The sequence below is a fragment of the Mus musculus genome, chromosome 2 (assembly GCF_000001635.26).
Source record: "Mus musculus strain C57BL/6J chromosome 2, GRCm38.p6 C57BL/6J".
NCBI lineage: Eukaryota > Metazoa > Chordata > Mammalia > Rodentia > Muridae > Mus > Mus musculus.
The window spans coordinates 40609283-40631900 of NC_000068.7; the positions used below are offsets into that span (position 1 = coordinate 40609283).

Consider the following 22618-nt stretch of genomic DNA (forward strand, 5'->3'; position numbering starts at 1 on the left):
TACTTAGAAGTGATCTGTGATTAAAAATATTGAAAAATTGACTCTCTAAAGTCTTCTAAACGTTATAAAATCAGACGTAACTACATTGTCTTGATAGAATAATGGAACTCTATAAGGCTTTCAAGGAAGCTGTATAGAGCTTTAATGTTCTAAATTAATTTAGTAATCAAAATTAACATTATTCTTTGAGCTTAACTTCTCTTTCTACAGGCTGGACCAACACCATTGACTAACGTACATAAACACTCACTTGTGTGAGTATGGTTGAAAGCCATGATAATCTTGTTGCAATCAGGATATTTTACATGCTTGAAGTAATAATCTGGACTGTGAACTAGATATTCCTTCTTTTGCTTTTTTTCTTTTCCCCTTGAAAGAATGAGTGTAGTAAATTCCTAGTTAGAAAACATGTTGATGTGTCTTCCTTTATAGCCTCTGAGTGGGGTGTTTTCCAGCATTTGGCAGAAAGTTCAATGTTCATCTAATAAAATTATTTCTTGGGATATGTGGCTCCTTTTATGATAATGTGACATCTAAATAGGTAAGAGCACCTTATTACCCTCTGAAATTGCTATTACTTATATGGGCTTTCATTGAGTAAGAAGGCATGTTTCAGAACAAGGGCAAGCACTATGTGGAACATGCCCTCACACCTGATGTCATTTGCACCAAAGCTGTTTTATGTAATCTGACATATTTTATTACAAAGAAGATTGACTATGCAGATGCTTGGATATCCTACTCTCAATGAAACAACTTGGAACATTCTTGATCACCAAGTCACTTTCTATCATTCAATTTTTTTCTGAGAATTGCCTTTAAGGAAAAAAATTTAAAAATTTGGTACACACCTAACCTGGTGCATATATTTTCTGTAAAACACTTTCTCTGATGTTGAAAATTACTCTTTCCCTGAAACAATCTGTACTTACTCTAAATTACATCCTTGAAAAATTTTACAACAGACAGGATGAAAGAAACTTACCATAGCAATCTGCCTTTAAAATTGAATGTTTTTATATGCCTGTAATGTCATCTGCATACTATCATTTTTAAATGTTCTTAATGATTAATAAGATGATTAAATAGTTTCAAACACTACATTTATCTCAATTATTCTTCAGAAATTTTGAGTTCAAGTATTGAGAAAAAAAGAGAAAATATTTATTTACTTGTTTATCTTCAGTATATAAAATTAGTCTAAATATCACTCACCACACATAACCTTTTCTAAACCAATCCCCCAAAACTATCACACTAGTCCTTCCTACCATGATGTTCATGTATTTACAAAACACACTACAGAGAAAATCCAAAACTCTCTGACCAAAGAACATAAAATTTACCTATTCAGATTATATTGTGCATTGTATAGTCTTTTAGAACAGTAGTTTACAATCTGCTCACCCTGACCCCTTTGGCTAACTTTTATCTCCAAAAATATTAACATTACAATTTATAAAAGGAGCAATATTACACTTATGAAGTAGCAATGAAAATAATTTCATGGTTAGGGCTGTTACCACCAGATGAGGAACTCTATTAAAGTCTCACAGTTTTTAGAAGGTTGAAAACCACTGTTTTAGAACTATGTTCCATCTTTCCAATGTGTCCCTGCATACTAACTCAAAGTAATTTCCAAGGGTAAGAAATTTGGACACTGTTGCTTCAGGAAGAGAGAAACCGTGGAAACAGGACTAAAGAATATGTAGAGAAACAAACATTAAGGACTATTTCTAATGCACAAAATCACATAATCTTGATCTAAGTGAATCATACCATATAGATGATTTTGGCTTTTGTCTCTGGAAGTAAATGGCTAAACATAACAATTGTTATCAGGGATAACATAAACATAACAATTGTTATCCTCCTTGTCTGTGTATATTCGCATTTCTTTCTGCTACCTGAGACTGAAGTGTTATAAAACACAGATAAGTGATAAAACCTCTCAGTGAAGATATTGTTTGCTTTCTTTTTGGTAATTTAATTTCTAATAATTTGTTCCATCAATTACAATACTACCTCAAGGAAGTCAAGACTACATTCTTTCTAATCGCATAATGTTGTTATCCTTTGAAGTTTTATATCAGTCAATGATGACATAAAAGTTAGAGAAATGGCTTCTAAAGATTTTAGACACACTTACTTGTGCTGATATGCTCAGATTTGCTGCTCTTTGGGGCTGGCCTCTCACACTGTGTCCCTGACCAATTAGTGGAGCACCTAGAAAGATCCAAAAAGCAACAGTAAATCAGTGAATAGCACATAACACAATGTTCGCGGACACTTCAAGCAAACCAAGAAAAGAGACAATCATTATAAATTCCTCATGAACAGGAGACATTCTCACTAACTTGTTTCACATTTTCAGTATGCTGCAGGTAACGTTAACTGGATAGCATGAATTGTGACATGTAAAAAAAAAAATCAAGCAGCTACTTCACCAATGTTGAGTGTGTATATCATACAACCTCTCTTTATTTTTTTGTTTTGACATTTTGTTCATCTGGTTGCTTAAAGCCTAAGATGTAACTAACAAACAGTCTTCAAGGTTTCAGGTTTTGAAAAACTATGTGTGTAGGAATATTAGAGTAGCAAGAGATAGGGAAATAAAATGCTTAATTTTGGTTGTTAAATAGCATGCCCATCAAAAGGAGCTTACATGCATATGCCCAAATTTTCCAATAATAGAAGTTGTTTCCCCATATTGGGACCACAACATGGTTTCCCTTTGTCTAGAGGAGAATAAGAGGGGTAGATTTGATTAAAATTTGTTATTAACAAAGAGCAGAAGAATCTGCTTGGGTAGAGCAGAAAAGAAGAATGTGAGTTTTTTTTTTTTTCCTCAGTATGAACAATGTTAACTGGCTACCATAAATGTCTCTGTGAGCCTATCAGCATCAAACCTCGTAGAAGCAATATCATTGACCTCACTACATATTTAAAATGATTATCGAATATCATCATATTGATAATAGTTGTACACTACAGAAGAAAATCCTTCAGGACCATTCCAAGTGAATCTCTCTCAGTATACTGGGCACTACATAACTATAAGATTTCTGCCACAATTATGTCATATCAATAATGTTGTTTTTCCAAACAATGTTTCTCTCACACCATGTGCATTATTTTTGATATTTGTAAAAACACTATTGGTTCTTATAAAACAAGGTAACATTCCAGAAAACCGTCATAGTAACAAACTCAAATCACAAACAAAACTGGTTTCAAACAAAATGCAGAATAAGTAGCACGATTGGTAGTATTGATTTCTTTGAAATATATACATATTTGATTAATAATGATAATATATTATGAGCATGGGACATGGTTCAAATGAAAATTAATATCATTATTATGTTGGCATTCCAGCAATTACTCACCTTTATGTTCAGTTACTTCATAGAAGGCTTACATGAAATTTAATTTTCTATGCCTAGCATTTGTGATAGACTACATTATAAGTCAATAATTGAAACAGGTCAGTTAAAATCTAGGCCTTTGGGTCTTTTTATAACGTTGAATCAAAATGAATGCAATAGGCATACAAAATTAGGGTAAAGTGAACAATGAACGAAATGCTAAGTTTTGTAGAACATGTTATTATTTCTCATTTCTGTTTTTATAGATGTATGACCTAGAAAACTCTCCAACTCTTTATAGGTTCTAATTCCTAACACATATCTCAGATAATTTAAAATAAGATGTTTGAGGGACATTTCACAAAAAGTCTTGAAGTAAAATCTAATAGTTGAAAACTGCATTTCATTTTATGTAACTTTACACCTGTCAAATCTTCCTATTTAACCACCTACAAAGCTTTCTATACCTCGGTGGAAAATTTGTATAGATTACACACACTCACTACAGTATAAAGCCAAAGCGGATACACATGCAATTAAATGTATGCAGCTATACTGTGTTGTTTTCCAAACTACTAATACTTACTCTTTATGTCATTGTATTTTAAAAAGTAGACCAAGGTTCATCTTAAAATATGAGACTAGCATTTACTATATTTTATTGTCCTTCTATAGTAGCAATTCTCAACCTGTCAGTCACTACCCGCCTTTGGGGGTTTAATGACCTTTCACAGGGGCCATATATCAGAAATTCTGCATGCCGGATATTTACATTATGATTGGTAACAGCAAATTTACAGTGATGAGGTAGAAATAAAAATCATATTATTGTTGGGGGTCAGCACAACATGAGGAACTATATTAGAGGGTTGCATCATTATGAAGGTTGAGAACCACTGTTCTAGAGATAAAAAAATCTCTGATGTCCTCATTGTACTGAAATGACTAAAATGAGAGTGAAATTACCTGAAAATTGGTAGATCAAATGCTAATTGAGCAGATGATGTTCGGGCAAGAACATCATGTCTTTTATATAATTCAGGATGTTAGAAAAATATGCTTTAGAGCCTAAGGCTAGCAGGCAATGTGAAATGGAGAATGAATACAGAAACAGTAGGAACCTTATGGAAATTCTTCAGTTTCTTACATAGGACAGGTGGTATTTATTAACAATCTAATTTTCCAAGTTATCCATGGCTTGAAGCCTAGCACTTATCACAGGCAAGGAAGTCATGTGTTCATGTTTTTTTTTTAAATATTTTATCAGATTATTTATTTATTCATTTATTTACATGTCAAATGTTGTCCCCTTTCCAGGTTTCCCCTCTGCAAACCCCCTATCCCATGCCCTCCACCCTGCTTCTATGAGGGTGCTCCCACACCATGCTAGAGTACCTTTAAGTTCCAAATATTCAGGGAATATTTTACCTATTTTAAATCGGAATAACTCTCAGAGATCACACTTAAAATAATTATTTTTTTTACCAGTAATAGATCTTAATCAGTGATGCTAACCTGAAAATTTCCCTATATTTCTTATAAATGAATACTTTACAACCAAAGATAAAATAAGATGTGTTTCACTGTCTCCCTTTGTTCCAGATTTGAAAATAATTTCTTTGAGATATTAAATCAAATAGAAATCATTATTCTTGTTGCTTAACTTACAAAATTACAACCTAAGACATTTGCTGCTCCAGAAGTTTCTCTTCCAGTGGGTAATTTAAAACCAAGCATTTTAAAAGCATTTTTATAGAATTTAATAAATCTTCATATCTATGTAGACTGCAATGATCAAAGCCATTAATGGCCCGGCACTGAAGGAAAGGAATGTGCAGATCATCAAAATTTCCTGTTCAATTCCTCTTTGAATTATTTGCATAATCATACTCACTATAATTTCTTTGGCATCTCTTTTCCCCATTCTTTATTCATCAAGCCAAAATTCCCCATCTAAGCTTGAGCTACCTTTGAATCTGTACTACTGTAATTTACTGATATCTCTCTTCATCTAAGAATAAACACCTGCAAGTTAGAATCACCACCCAGAATACCTGCATCGCACTCATTGGAGGACTGTCATATGGCTGTTTCCCAGACCCTGTAAGTATGCACCATAGAGGACAGCTTTTGATTAAAACCAAATGAGTTTTAAATACTCTTGGATTAAAGACAGAATAATTAGGTAGATTCTTGAGTATTTAGCCAAATAATAATGTACACAATCCATCTTTCCATAATAATAATCATCATTATCAACATCATCAGTATCTTCCTCATAATTTTGTGCAGTTATGTGTTGCTGATTAGAGAGTTTCTGATTCAACTTTCTTTGACATCGCTTCTTTTATAGAACATCAGCACTGTCTTAGTCAGGGTTTCTATTCCTGCACAAACATCATGACCAAGAAGCAAGTTGGGGAGGAAAGGGTTTATTCAGCTTACACTTCCATACTGCTGTTCATCACCAAGGAAGTCAGGACTGGAACTCAAGCAGGTCAGAAAGCAGGAGCTGATGCACAGGCCATGGAGAGATGTTCCTTACTGGCTTGCTTCCCCTGGCTTGCTCAGCATGCTCTCTTAACCCAAGACTACCAGCCCAGAGATGGTCCCTCCCACAAGGGGCTTTTCTCCCTTGATCACTAATTGAGAAAATGCCTTACAGTTGGAGCTCATGGAGGCATTTCCTCCTTTCTCTGTGATAACTCCAGCTGTGTCAAGTTGACACAAAACTAGCCAGTATAAGCACTTAAGAGTTAAAATATCATTTACTGCTTCATTGATTTCTTAATCTTATTCTTCTACTTTCATAAACTATAAGCACAAAATCCCATTAATTTCATAAAATGTCTTAAATATCCTAAATTAGGATAATTACTAAACTGAATTTTTACTGAAACTTAAGATTCTGCATTCCCATATATCAATGGACTCATTATATATTATGGATTATGGTCATACATCCATATGCTAGTCATGTTAGTCTTATAGAACCAATATATAACACAGATAAATATAATTACTATACCTCCTACAACTATTCTGTTATAACAAAGTTTACTCAATGTTTCATTGTTAGGCTATTAACAGCGATACAATACTGCTCAAAAGTTAGCTATGTGAATATATCAGTTTACATAGTATCTGTCACAAGTGACTTTTTAAGATCAGTTTTAAAAATTTGTTCCCATCTGTCTATTACTATACAAAATAAACTTATTTAGTTTATTATGACATTACAATTTATATAATTATGTTATAGCTATATTGCTTTTGTTTTAATTAGCTCTCTATAGTAGAGAGTGATGTTAGTATAGGCAATATTGGCCAGATGTTACATATAACAAACAAAATTAAAATGCTGAAGCAAACATATATAGGGCACAAGATATATCTAAAATGTAAGTTAATATTAAATAGCACAAATATCACATACAAAAAAGTGTTAAAGTACTCACAACTCCTATGTGGTAGAGAAAATTTTTGTAAAGACAATTAAGATTAGGATTGACCTGCTAGGTATGTATTAAGTTTCTCAGGTATGATCGTCACAGGAAAAATAATGAATTCATATGAACTGTCACTTTGAAGAAATGTGGTCTAGAGTCACCTACTTTAGGAGAACTTCAAAACAATATAACAAGGTTAATAAATGCTTTTTTTCTTTTCATCAAATTTAAAGGTCAAGGGACTTTTCTGGACACAGTGAAATGCAAAGGTGAACCTTAAAACAATTGAAACTCTATTTCTCTCATTGTATGTGTGAACATTTCTATTTTAGGCATGACAATAGACACTCAAAAGGGAAAAAAATATCCTAAAAGTCTCTATTTTTCTCCATATAGAAATTAATGAAGCAATGGAGAAATTCCATGTGTATTTTGTGGGTCTCAGTGCTCCTGAACCTCTCTCAATAAAAATAGAAACATGACTATCACACATCTTCAAATTTGTATAAAAATATTTTTACGTAGTAAAAATTAGATAAATTATGCCATGAAAGATACTCATTAATTTTCTAAGTAAATTTTACTCTGAACCATTTGATTATCATTTTCTGAACTTATTATTTTCAAAAAAAAGTGGTGCCTAATTATAGTTCAGTGCATTAAGGCACATGGTATTCTTTATTTTTTTCCTACTTAAGGCGGTACCAGGTTTTTAATATAAAGTTAGAATATTAGATAAAGACATTTTAATAGTAAAATGACTATAATTCCTTCCCAGCTCTTAATGTTTTATTCTCTGCTCTCCAGGAGAGAGGGTGTATCAATATTTTTTCCTCATATCAAGCTGACACTTTAGTTGTGATTCCAATATACCATAGATACACGCCTAATATATATTTTGTATGTTGGAAGATGGAGTCATGCAGCCAATCAGAGAGGTCTTAAATTTTCTATAAAGTCTAATTTAATTTGATCAGTTAACTCTCAAAAATTAAAAACTGCTAGAATGGGTGACCTATATGACATGCATGAGTTTTGAAATTCAGCCTGTCAGGGCTGAAATCTAGGCCTCTACTTAACCCCATTACAGGTTTCTCATGTCTCCTGCAGGAGCAAGCACCCTCCCTGCTTGGTCAAATCGTGCCAGGGATCCAGCCCAGTCTTAGCTCTGACCACTGTCCTTAAGATCCATTTACATTGTGCATGTGTACTCTTTCTTTTTCACATCGTTCTTTCCTCCTTTCCATTTTCCTTCATTTATTCATTTACTGTCCTTTTTTTCTTTTTAATTTGGATATTTTATTTATTTACATTTCAAATGTTATCCCCTTTCCTGGTTTCTCCCCTGGAAACCCCCTTTCCCATCCCCCTCCCCTGCTTCTATGAGGGTGCCCCCACCCACTCACCCAACCACTCACTCCCACCTCACCACCCTGGCATTCCCCCACACTGGGACATTGACCCTTCACAGAACATATGACACCTGGATTGTTAAACTAGTAGACAAGTACTTCCCATTGATGCCGGATAAAGCCATCCTCTGCTACATATGCAGCTGGAGCCATGGGTTCGTCCATGTGCACTCTTTGGTTGGTGGTTTAGTCCCTGGGATCTCTAGTGTGTCTGGATGGTTGATATTGTTGTTCTTCTTATGGGGTTGCAAACCCTGTCAACTCCTCCAGTCCTTTCTTTAACACCTGCATTGGGGACCCCTTGTTCAGTCCAATGGTTGGCTGAGAGGATCTTGCAGAGCCTCTCAGGAGACAGTTATATCAGGTTCCTGTCAGCAAGCACTTCTTAGTATCCACAATAGTGTCTGGGTTTGGTGTCTGTATATGGGGTGGATCCTCAGGTGGGGCAGTCTCTGTATGGCCTTTCCTTCAGTCTCTGCTCCACACTTTGTCTCCACATTTCCTCACATGAGTATTTTGTTCCCTCCCTAAGAAGGACTGAAGCATCCACATTTTGGTCTTCCTTCTTCTTGAGCTTCATATGGTCTCTAAATTGTATCTTGGGTGTTTCGAGCTTTTAGGCTAATACCTACTTATCAGTGAGTGCATACCTTGTTTGTTCTTTTGTGACTGGGTTATTAAGCATTATAAAGCATAAAAAAAGCCTTTAAGCTTCTTAACAAATTATGACTATAAGAAACTTGAAGGTAATCTGTTTAACAATGAGTAATTTTATGAACATTAAATGTACAGACTATATCAGCCTACTAATATTAATATACATTTTATTAATATTTTCTGTGCTGATGTGATCTTAGTATAGCTTTACTATGATTATAATATTTAATTTCGATCCCCAATAGAGAAAAACTTAGGTATAAGTTTCTTTAGTAATGTAATGGGATAGCTGTCTCTACTACTTTCTTTGTATGAAAAGAAAGATGTAAATCATTTTTACATGATTATAATATGAAGACATTTTCCTACTAAACTATTGTTGTTGGTAAAGTATAAGAATCAATCTTTCATAAGGATTACAGAAAGTTACTATGGAATCAAGTGCTACATTAAAGGTAGGCTGACACAATTTTGTCCATTTGTTCAATTTTGAAACATAAGCAGGAAATAAAACTTTACTGTTATGAGCATGTGACATCTGGATTGTTAAACTAGTAGACAAGTAGTACACAAGTATACAGTAAAGTGTTGAAAAGGTAAGGAACAGTTACACACACCACACCATTAGTTTTGTTTATTTATTCTGACACACTTATTATATTAGAAACCAAGGATATGTTTCCACATGAAAAGAAATAATGGAATCTCATCAAACCTACATACAAATGTATACATGTTATGAATTTTATATTAAAATTATTTTATAGGACTGGAGTCATGGCTCAACAGTAAAGAGCACTTTCTGCTCTTCCTTAATACTGTGGCTCAGTTTCAAATACTCTCATGGCAGGCAAACAACTCTGTGTAACTGCAGTTCTAAGGGATTTGATCTCCTTTTCTGGTCTGTACAAGTATCATTGTAAGTGATTTCCATATATAAAGACAGACAAAACACACACACACATTTATATACATGTATATATATATATATATATATATATATATATATATATATATATATACATATATATATATATAACAAAAAATTTAAAAATCTTTTTAAAATACTCTAACACATAAAGATAAATTTTTATGTACTATTGGGCTAACATGTTATATCTGTACTTTTTAAAACTGCAGTTTTGTAACAGGTTAAAGACTTCTATCTCCTTAAGTGCTTATTATTTCTGCCTTTGAAAAAAATGGGAGGAAGATACACCATGGATGTGGATGAAGTAGGAGGGCAAGCCAGGTATGCTGAAGAACTGGGGTTGACAGTGGAGACTCTATTTGAATGAGAAATGAGAGACTTAAATATCTGTGGTTAGACAACGTGATCCCCTGAGCAGCATAGCAGGCTGGTTCATAGGAAATGCTTGCTGGTATTGGGGTCTAAGATTATGCCATGAGTCAGTGGAAGGAATGTATGAGGAGAAGGTCTATGTAACCTCCTCCTCGAGACAGAGTCTGTAAGGAAGGGGATGTCATAGCACGTGGTTTGCTAGAGATCTGGGAATGAGAATAGGAGATTGGATTTGGAGGTGTGGAAGACACTAATGTAAAAATTCACAAAATTATTTATTCTTTGAAAATAAATAATACATTAATGTTATTCCAATGATATACTGATCTCTTGTTAGTAAGCAGGATCACTATCTTCTGACGGTACAATCTAGAGTTTAAGCTTGTTCAGAAAAGTATGATGTGTGGTATCTATTTCTGGCAGCTTGACAAGCAGGGCAAAAGCTAGAACAAGTTATAGCCTGTCACCTGGGACTATAAAGGACAAGTATTGATGTTGCAGGCTATATTGAGTTTTGCTGCTCTGAACAACATGCACACTTCATGTTTTATGTTTTCAGAATACTCCTAGGGGCAGAAACAAATTAGTAACATGCAGTGATCTGACGGAAGCGTGGGCAGCACAGGCTGTTCAAGTTCACCTGCTCAATACCTTTCTGGCAATGTGAGGTTTGCTTGGAATAACTCTGAAAACTCCCTTGGACTTTTCTTGGCTCTTCTCTCTAGTGCCCCTGGTCTGCATGAAGAAGGTCTGCTTCTCCTGGTATACAGAATCCCAAAGCTAATAATTCCAGCTCCCTTCTGCAAGACTATAGATGTGAACAGTCAGGCCTTAAGGAGGCATAGAAGGATAATTCTTTTGTAAAAGAATAACAGAGCTTTACAAAAGATGAAATAGCCTTTCTTCTTCCTTCCAAAACCTTATCCCCAGTTTCTCAAACAGCAGCTGGGCATTTCTTCCATTTTATTCTCCCTTAGGAGTTGGAAAATAATCTTGTGCTTCTAATAAGGACATTATATTAGAACAACGACAAATCCAAAGGAAAGGAAGATGTCCATCAGCTATTGTTCTGGCTCCAGGCCCTTGGTTTTCCACAAGCTCGCATTGGAGAGGCATACACTTTCTCTATTTACTTTGGCTATTTTTATAAGTCAAATTCTGCCTTGCTTTCAGGGGTCACAAGAGGTTTTGATCTTGGCACTTTTTTTCCTGTGCTCTTACTGTGGCCACTTCTGTCAAGGTTACGACACTGCAGTTTAATGGCTGCTGATGTGATTGTATCATTCTTTCAATACTAAGCCCGTTCTTTTGGTGTGAGCTTCTTTCTCAGTTTCCATTTTTTTCCCCAGACTTCTGAGGGCTAGGTTATACTAGCTTCTGCTCACTTTAAAGCTAGTTACTAACAACTTCAGTTTCTAAAATTGTCCACAGTTTGGAAAACAGTATTCTATGTGATTTATAGATGTTAGGTTTTTTGATCCTTACAATGATCTAAGACAATAGATGCAAACAGTGTGTTCACAATAAGACAATAGATAAAGGAGGACAATTAAACAAGTAAGGTCTGTCATTCTGTGTTTGTACTTTTTACTAGGAAACACATTAGTCAGTTTTTAACTTGAAAAATCATTGTCTTGTTTATATTGAAAATTAGGATTCATTATTAATTTCCTTTTTAAAAACACATGGGTTTTGGTAGGATGGCCATTTTTTACTATGTTAATCCTATCAATCCATGAGCATGGGAGATCTCTCCATTTTCTGAGGTCTTCTTTGATTTCTTTCCTGAGAGACTTGAAGTTTCTGTCATATAGATCTTTCACATGTTTGGTTAGAGTTACCCAAAGATATTTTATATTATTAGTGAGTATTGTGGAGGGTGTTGATTCCTGATTTTCTTTCTCAGCTTGTTTATCATTTGTATAAAGGAAGGCTACTGATTTGTTTGAGTTAACTTTATATGGGGCCACTTTGCTGGAGTTGTTTATCAGCTGGAGAAGTTCTCTGGTAGAACGTTTGGGGTCGTTTATGTTATGTTATGTTATGTTATGTTTATGTTATGTTATGTTATGTTTATGTTATGTTATGTTATGTTATGTTATGTTATGTTATGTTATGTTTATGTTATGTTATGTTATGTTATGTTATGTTATGTTATGTTTATGTTATGTTATGTTATGTTATGTTTATGTTATGTTATGTTATGTTTATGTTATGTTATGTTATGTTATGTTATGTTATGTTATGTTATGTTTATGTTATGTTATGTTATGTTATGTTATGTTTATGTTATGTTATGTTATGTTATGTTATGTTATGTGTACTATCATATCGTCCTCACATAGTGATAACTTGTCTTCTTCCTTTCCAATTTGTATCCCTTTGACCCCCTTTTATTGTATAATTACTCTGGCTAGAACTTCAAGTATTATATTGAATAGATAGGGAAAGAGTGGGCAGCCTTATCTAGTCCCTGATTTTAGTGGGATTGATATCAAAACAATGGGTTGATTATTAAACCATAGGTTTATTGCAACGCAGATGTCTATTGTGAAATTCTGTATCAATGCAAATGTATGATACATGAAGAATGCATGTTAATGGTTGGGAATTAATAAGTAAATCAGAAACAATACATCAAGGGAAGGAATTTGTTATCTTGTGGTGAGGAATAAGACACAAATTTAAGATGAGATGTACTATGGGCAGGAAAAAAGACCAATTTCACAGAAATATGTTCCATGTCCAAAGGCTGCACTAAGAAGAAGGTTTGATTTCCCTGTGAAATATGGATCAAAACAAACAGATATGGAAATTGTGAACACAATCGAAATAGCAGGATATGTGGACAGACTTTGAGAAAATCCTGCTTCTCTCAACACAAATGCCTATTGATATTTAACCTAGTTTAAAAAAAAAAAAACAAGGAAAGAGTGAGGAGAGAGAGAGAGAGAGAATATCAGATTTTTAGCTTTGTTTGAAATATAAAATTACAGCATAAAACTTCCCAGTGCTAAATTGCCTTAACCACATGGGAAACTGTTCTTGCCCTGGGCAGGTAGCAATAACTCACAATGTGGGAAGTGCCCTGGCATATTTCCATATTGCCTTCTGAAAACAGAGAGCACCTAAATAGATATGGTTTCCAAAGCAATAAAATATTGAGGTACATATTTTTAATTTTCCATTTTCAGAAAATTCACATATACTTTAAGAAGTTATGTTTTTCTTTGGGATATTAAAGAGAATTAAATTACATGGAAAATTATATTTAAAAATTCAGCAATATTCATATCTCAGTAATATGTATCCATTATTACATTTTAAGATATTTTGTTTAATAGCTTTCTCTGTGCTTTCACGGAGAAAATTCTTAAAGAAAATATCTTAAAATGTAATTTGAATATTGCTGATTATTCATACATACACATATGTATGCTACACAAACACTTCACTGGAGTATATTCAAGCCCTTGGATTTTAGAAGACATCACTGTGCTTTCTTTACTGTGCTGAGTTATTGTATAACCCAGGATGGCATATAACTCATTATCCTCAAAAGATTTCTCATATATATGTGTGAACAGAAGAGTTTGCATCATTTTGTCATTTTATAAGGCATTAGTAATTCAAATGGTACACTTCTAACTCCTATTCTTGGGGCTATGTAGGCACTTATATATCCAGATATAATCTGTTATATTATTTTGAGCTATGAAACAAATAAATCATAAAAGATGAAAAAAAACTTAAATATAAAATTTGGGTTTGAGATGGTGATGTGCATTTTTAATCTTAGTACTCAGTATATCAAGGCAGGGAGACAACTGTTCTATGACTAGTCTAAGCTTAAAGGAATGAGTGTATCTCAGGGAAATTGTTCCCATAAAATTAATACTTAGCCCTTTGGTTGCTCTATAACATTAGGAGTACATTTTGTTATTCTGTATTATTTCTGCTATTAAGAGGCTTGTTTTTGAAGTGCGTTCACCGATATGTTAGAGAAATTTTGGAACATATTTATCAGGAACTGAATAAAATTCCTATCAGAACTACATCTAAATACTTCAGACCACCCATAATTGAATTGTTTTGTTGAATGACTAGTCCTACCATGTATTTAACAACACAAAGCATTAACTTGTATAAAGTTAAAGGGGATTGGTTTCACAAGCTTCTAACTTTGAATCTACTAGTCCTAGCTGTTCAGTGTTAGTCTTAGAAAATTAGGACATATCAAGTTATATACATACAAATGCTATTAGTCCAAGAAAGGACACCAAAAATAAAATAGGCAGCTGAGGGTGATGGCTTACACTTCTAATACCCCAATTGGGAAGCTAAGGTAAAATGAATGCCATTAGATCAAGGTCAGCCTGGGTTCAATACTCGATTTCAGAAAAGCCCTGTTGACAGAATTAAGACGCTTTTTGAAAAAAAAATCCAAGAATCATGCTTTATAAATGAATGGCATGCTAACAAGACTTAGCATGTTGGTTTAGAGCAGTAGGGCCTGAAGAATTAAGTGAATAAAACAACCAAGTGATAATTGTTTTATTGAACATCTTGAACACATATAGTGAGGTGTCACATGCAGCTGATTTTCCATGGCTTGTGTGTGCACAGCTGTGTGCAGGTGGAATGGCAGTGGAGTACAGGAAACAGAAGAGAGCCAAGCATCTGTTTCTTGTGAATGACCAAAGGAACTATAGGGATTGCTATAGAGTAATAATACAGAGTGAGGTCCATATTCCATACAAAATCTGGGTCTCATGTGTGACCCTAAACCTATGGGAAATTCTTAGACTCCAGAAGGCATGAACTATTTGCTATTGCATTTCATTATTTTTCATTATGGCTGAAAAGATAGCTCACTAGTGAAGAACAGTGGCTGCAATTCCTGAGGACCAGGGATTAATCCTACACAATTGCTCATAACCATCTTTAAGTCCAGTTGCAGGGAATCTACCACCCCTTTCTGGCTTCTGTGGGCATCAGTCATGCAAGTGGTGCACAGATATACATAAAGACAAAACTAACATATACATGAAATAAAATATTAAAAATATAAATATAATTCTATTAACATTTTAACAATAATAAGAGCTCAATAATATTGTCAAAATAACATAATGGAGAATTTTGAAATATAGTTTTAACAGTTTTCAATTGACTACTTTAAAACTTTTCCCAAGTCAATGTAAAAACATACTATGTTTTATTTCTTTGCTTTTCTTTGCCATTTTCCTTTTGTTGCACACAAAGTAATAAATGAAAATGGCCATCTAGAGACAAAAGTGAAGGCTTTCAACCAGCAAATCTGTTCCCTGAATTGAAGGATATAGCCATAAAATTTCTAGGTAGAAAACCTGAGCTGTCACCTTCATAAGATCTGAATACTTTATTGACTTTCTGACTGTGTGCATTAGTCTCATACAATTCAGGTAGTTTTTCTCCCCACAAGGAAAGCAAAAATGATTAGCCATTGAAACTAAAGCAACTACTTGTAGCAGATTTTGTTTCCTGTGAAGGTTTTAGATGAAATGGTATACATTACATTTTCACTAGAAATACTGATCACTACTGTGAGAGATCAGACTAACATACTCTTTGCTCAGCATCTCCCCACATAAGATTTGTTTGCTAGAAAGATGCTGTGGGCAATGTATAGTACTATACCTAGATTGCTTTGTATTGCATATAACCATTGGTAATATTAAGTTTTATTTACATTTGATTACATATTAAAACTATAGAAATTATAAATATGCTAAAGATTCCTTAGGCTTTGTTTGTTTGATTGGGTTTCGTTGTTGTTTGGGGGGTTGTTTGTTTTTGTTGTTGTTTTTTGGTTTTGTTTTATTTTCATATATCCTAAGCTTCCTTCTTAGGAGCCATGAATGTGAGAGAAAACCTGATCATCTTTTTCTACCTTTGTATATATTAAAATTGAGGCTTCAAACCTCCTGTAGCTAGGCAAGATACGAGTGAATCAACCAACCTACCCTCCAAACTTTTGACCCAAAATTTGCCATGTCTACATAAAATGCAGAAACAAAGAGAAACTAAGGTAATGGGCAACCAATAACTGGCCCAAATTGAGACCCATCCCAAGGGCACGTACCAGTCCCTGGCCAAGACACAATTAATGACTCTTTGTCATGCTTGCAGACAGGAACCTAGCATAACTCTTCTCTGAGAGACTCTACTCAGTAGTTGATTGAAATAGAAGCAGAGGCCCACCTGCAAAGATTGGACAGTGCTCTGAGAGACTTATGGAAGAGTTGGGGGGAGGACTGAGGGCCCTGGAGAGGATAGGAACTCCCCAGGAAGACCAACAGAGTTAACTACCCTGGACCCTTGGGGTTCTCAGAAACTGTGCCGCTAACCAAAGACCATACACGGGCTGGACCTATTCTCCACATCTGTAGCAGCCAAATCTTCATGTGAGTCCCCCAACAACTAAAGCTAAGGCTCTCCCTAAAGATATTGCCTGTCTATGGAATCTGTTCCCCACAGGGCTGTCTTGTCTGACTTCAGTGAGAGAGGATGCATCAAGTCCTGCAGGGACTTGATATTCCAGGGTGGGGAGATCTCATGGGCCCCCACATTCTCAAGGAGAATGGGATGGAAGATGGTGAATGGGAGGAAGGACAATGTGAGGGGGGCCCGGAGTAGGAAGGGGCATTCAGTTTTGGATGTAAAGTGAATAAATACAATTTTAAAATAGTGCTTCAATAAGAACACTTTTAATGGCAAATTCTTTTTCATTGCAGAAATATGTTTTTCTGTTCTTATTTTTTTCCTTTATTGAACTCTTAACTCTTCTTTCTCTGGAAGAAATCTCTGATGTTCCTTCCTGCCTTCAGAGATTTTTGTGGATTCTGTCTGCATAGGGATTATAACACATCTTTCTAAGAACAAACACCTTGTCTGTTATAGTGAGACACAGGTAGGCTCACCTTTCCATAACTGAAACTACTGGAAATCTCCTCTTCTTCAGTTCATAGGAAACTACTCCTGGATACATTTCTCTGAGTTATATTTTCTTCTCAATTAATCTTCAAAGCAGGAAACACTCCTCATTGCGTGTTTGAAACATTCCTGCCCAGTGACCTTTTGCCCTCAGTGACGTGAAATGTTGCTTCTCTATCAAGTGTACTTTGAGCATGCTCCTCTTTTCTAGATTTTTTTTTCAGCCATTCCTCGGGTTTAAAGCCCCTATGATTTTTGTTTCATAATATTACTAACACCTGAAAGGCCTTTGACCCTCCCACTTGAAATCATGAAAAATTTCTTATTCAGTTGTTTTTCACACTTTAATGACAGTTTTATTATAACAACAAATTATTTTATTCTTTCTTAAAAGACATTCTTCTAGTCAAAATGAATTTTAAGTGTGTCAGCATTATATATTGGAATGATTAAAGTTTAGAGGAAGCAACATTGCATAATTCCATAATTGGGCACAGACTGTCAAATTTTTGTGATCACAGTATGTTATCCTGAACAGGGCACAGCAGTTAGACAATAGCATTTTATATAATGTACTTCCAAGTCAGGTTTTATGGTCCTGAAGCTATCTGTTGACAAATGCCTTACTTATTGGTTATTTATATTTATTTAATGAATTACTGTGCAAATGAAAATAGGATTTCTCTATAATTTTGATGACTTAACTGTTTGAAATATATATACTATTTATCATATTTCTTCTGCTTACAAAAAATACTGAAAAAATAGAAAAATCCAAGTACAAGCACAACTTCCAAAAGGGCAAATAGACACAGAGATATTGTTATATAAAAATAAAAGGCAGTCCCTAAACTCTTGGAGTTACCCTACTTCCTTTTTGCTGAGTTTACCAGCAACATTCATTATGAGACCCTGGTGCTGTTTGCTTAAAATTAACCATTACTCTGGAATTCTACAGCCATTTGGATTTCTTATTCTCGTGACATAGGGAATCCTTGCACAGGAAGCCGTCTAGATACCTGTTTATGATGATGAGTCAAACTAAAGGTCTGATAGTTCACAAACTTTGCTCAGAAGCAATGAAACAGTAACAGGATAAACCAAGGTTACATTACAGGGCAGGGATTATAGGGATGGTAAAACTAACATAAAAATGTCCTTCATTTTTTGGGGGCCAAGGATCATCTTGAAGTCAGTCAGTCACTTTGAATGCCAATGAGTCACCGTTCTGTCTATTCTTTCCTCTGTGTGCATCCTCAGGAGTAAGCATCGATTTCCCTTTGAAATGGCACCAAAACTTTTATTGCAGGATCCCTGATCTCCAAAATATTCCTCTTTGGTTTAATGGGGACTACCTTTTTCAGTGCCAACTTTATTCATTTCAAGTTTCTGCCTCATAGCTCTAGCAGCTCATGATAACAAAATTGTCAGGGTTTGATATAGAAATGCTAGAATATTAGCATGATTGTGTTATGCAGTTTCATTAGGCTAACCCCACCTTCAGTGAGGGTAGTCCAAGGTGCCAATCAGAGCTGCTTATTTTAACATTAAGTGTTCAAAAAGACATCACATATGTGCCAACCCTATAACTCAAGTACATATGGCAAAAATGACATCTACTGTGGTCAGTTCAAAGGTGACACAGGGATGAGGAAACAGGGGTTTGCTTTCCATGAATATCCAAGTCACCACAAGCTGCATGAAGGAAGAATGATGTAAACTATCAAGAAATTAAATTTCTTGAAATACGTTGGCATGCATTTATTTCTTTTCTTAGTAAATCAAACAGCCTCCAATGTAAATATAAGAAACACATTGTTTACTAGCCCAACAGATTTTGAAGTAGAAATGTTGAACTTAAAATCCACTGTTCCAAATATAGTAGTGACAGACTTTAAACCACTTGCTTCTGTTTTCCTGGGATTAGAATCCACCTTTCTAGCATACATGGTTTTAGGAACCAGGATGAGTAGCATTTTTATCGTCTGCTATATTTCTGCACACTCTAGTGGTCTGCAGTGTATACAGTTATCTATGAGCAAAGCATAGGTTAATTAAATGTGACAGAGATGAGCCCCAAGATTAAGTATACACTGTGAAATGCATGTGGATGTTCATGATTTAAACCAATGAACTGTGGCCTGAAATGATGTCACAGGAAGCACAGCGGTAAGTGGAAGGTTAAACCTACTTGCATCTCGGCTCATTAAACGCAGTTAAAGTGCAAATCCCCTCATTCTGACAGTAGTGATCACAAGGGTTCTCTTTCTGGTCACAGCGCTGACTTTTAAACCCCACAGAGCATCTGCAGAATTCCAGTAAAATACAACTGAATATAGTCTGACTTATTTGCCATATATGTTTAAATTTATGTTATACATTGATATTAATATAAAATAAAAATGTTCCCAAAAATGCTTGCCTCCCTCATATACACACTGATCACATATTCCTGTAAGAAGTTGTGGAACAGGAAGTTAATAGGATTCATTTTGGGGTACTATCCCGTTATGCAATTAAAATAAAACCAAATAAATTGACTACAGACAATGAAATGGCTTTAGGTGGTCTGGTCTAGAAAATCAACAAACTGGGAAGAGGAAGATACTAAATTCTAGATTTTCTAATTGAGAATCTCTGCTTTCCCTGGGTAAATAGCAACCTGCCTGCACATAATGTATGCTCAAAGAGCCAAGGAATTAACTGGTTTATATTACATGATACTCTAAACCTGGTAGAACATCAAACAACATCATGTATTTGTAAACATGGTCCTAGTTCTTTTGAAAAGTAAATTCCCAACTACTGAGGAATTTATACACACAAGCACATGTGTGGACACACACACACAATAAACTATATGTTTCATGAAGCTTAATAGGATCAATAAAACCAGAGAAGTTTTCTCAGCATTTTTAAGTTGAAAAACTGTGAATGTCTCAAATGTAGAGATGCTAAAATTAGAATGAGCCGTTCCTCATGAGATCTTTAAGGGCTGATGAAAGAGGAATCATGTAGATCATGAGCCAATGAGGGACAGTTGACCAGAGATGTGCATGACACACTCACTTAGGAGTATTGCCCCTCCAAAAGGAAAACATTAGGATAGAGACTCTAACTTCATGCAACCCTGTCTTAAATTACATTAGTAGATACTCACACACACACAGGTATACTAGTCTCAGGGTCCAGCTGGCATGTGCCACCATTGTAACAGTAGCCATCACATAACTGACAGCTAGAGGCAATCTTCCCATTAGTACAGCTGCAGAAACAGAGGAAAAAGAGAAAACAGTTTTAACAGAATTATTGCTGTTGAAGGCTGACACAAAACACCTGCAAACTAGAATGTGCATCATTTGAGAATACTCCAGTCTCCATGTAAATCTACATTTTCTGGAAAACAGGTTGTGGGAAGAAAACTTATTAGAAAAGTAACAGATTACTTGGGTATTTGCTAATTTTAACCCCTTTTCTTGTTAAAAATTTAAAGCATCTAGATAAATTGTTAGAATATATTCTTGTCTATCACCTACATGCTAGGAGGACTTTATGAATTTCTTTTTCAGTTAACTAGGACTTGGTAACATCAGTGTGAGTTATAAGCCACAGGACAAAAGTACTACAACATTCTGTTCTCACTGTAGCATTCCCTAGAGAAAAATGGTAGGATTGCAATTGTTTAAAATGTGTATATGTTTTTATATTATGAAGGTACTTATATTTATATAGGTGTACATGCATTTAAGGTTTTGTGTGTATAGAAGCCATAGGACAACATTGTATTTAATCCCTAGGAATGCTATACAACACTTTCAAGATAGGGATTCATTGTCTTGAATTAAAAATTATGCGGATTGGTTAGGTAATAATCCCCAGGGATCATCTTGGTCCTAATTCTGCAGATTTGGGAAATGTCAGGTGGCAATGTGGTCTTAGGGTTGGAAAGATGGTTCAGTAAATAAAGGTATTTGCCACACCAGAAGATGACCTGCAACTCTCACAAGTGGTCCCTTGGTTTCCATGTGCATGCTGCTGTGTGATTATATCCCACCCTGGAGCAGACAGACATACAGATAAAGTAACTGTAAATAAATAAACTTATTTCAAATGTTAACCACGTATTAAACACAATGTTAAACCTGTTTTTTTGTTTTGTTTTGTTTTGTTTTGTTTTGAGCCAGGGTGATACTCCTAGTTAGCCAAATATTTCATGTTGAGTTTCCCTCCCTTACTGTATTAAATGCAGAACTGTCAGATTTAAGCTACTATGAGTTAATAGCTTTTATTGCCAAAATAGTGCTAATCAGTGAAAATCTAAAGTAATATAGGAGCAAGGAGATTGGCATTCTTGAACCTTCCAACTTAGAGTCTAATTATAATCACTTTACATGTATGAGATGAGAATGAACACTATTTTCTTTCATGGGATAATTGCACAAAAATATATAATGTCTTTTGTTTTAAACAGACAACTATATTGGTCATGGAATACCACTGAAGAAATGGAGTAAAAGTATAACCATGTTCAAGGTCACTAGGGAATCGGATCTCCTTCCTGAAGAGCTTTGAGAAAGCTGTACACATGATACTTCAAATGTAGACTGTAATTTCATGGTGGTGCTTGTCATCAACCAGTAAGAAAATAAATTGTTTCATGAGTCCAGAAATGACCTTGGAAATGAAGTCATGCTACAGTACCACTGACTATTTGTAACTTTACATGGTGAATGAATTTTGCAGAATACCCATTCCTAACTCTAGACATGACCTTGAAATTAAAGTCAGGCATCAGTATCATTAACAGGACTTTTTACATTCCTCAAGGTATAAAAAAATTGCATGACATCTCTTTTAGGGTATTTCCTATTGACATTAAAGTCCCTGAAAATGATAGGTTAGGAACCCTGGTGTTCATAATTGCATTACATGCATAATCATCTGTCTTGCTGGAGATTATATGGCTGCTGGCAATCTACTCACTGAATATATTTTGGTCAGTGTCTGAATTTGAAGAGAGTTCTAAAAAGCCCATATTTCAAAATAGCATTTCTTTTAATATCATAATAATTAGATGTGGTGAATTACCTATATGTAAGTTGTAAAATGGGACAGTATAAACTCAGGGCCCATCATGGAACAGGTGAGGGTGGTCTCAAATTCTGGTATAACCAGGAGTATAGTGTCCTCTACAGTTTATATGGACGTTGTCTCTACAATACACATACAAAGTGAGCCAAATACAAAATCAAGAAGTACTGTTTTCTGAAATGTTATGTATTAAGGGCACTTCTTTTTCTTATTTCCAAGATTTATTGAAAACCAATACAAAAATGTTACAGGTGTTAATTATATTAAAGTAATAATGTCAAAGAAAAGTTAGCTCACCATTCATTGAAGGATTTTTACCTAAAAGAACTATATGCCAAAAGTTATTATCTAAAAGATAAAACT

General features: G+C 34.7%; 1 protein-coding gene across 7 annotated transcripts in view; it reads right to left on the minus strand.

Annotated features, from left to right (window-relative positions):
- The window catches only part of Lrp1b (low density lipoprotein-related protein 1B), a 2058309-nt gene that overhangs the window by 13993 nt on the left and 2021698 nt on the right, over nt 1–22618 (minus strand). For 5 of the 7 annotated variants that reach the window (XM_006498463.4, XM_006498461.4, XM_017319348.2 and 2 more), the window contains 3 exons: nt 20325–20429; nt 19356–19469; nt 2150–2226 (listed from right to left, as the gene is read on the minus strand). In XM_006498463.4, coding sequence (XP_006498526.1) covers nt 2150–2226; nt 19356–19469; nt 20325–20429 — 296 coding nt within the window. The remainder of the gene's footprint in view (nt 1–2149; nt 2227–19355; nt 19470–20324; nt 20430–22618) is intronic. The other 2 variants (XM_006498462.4, NM_053011.2) reach the window with 1 other exon arrangement.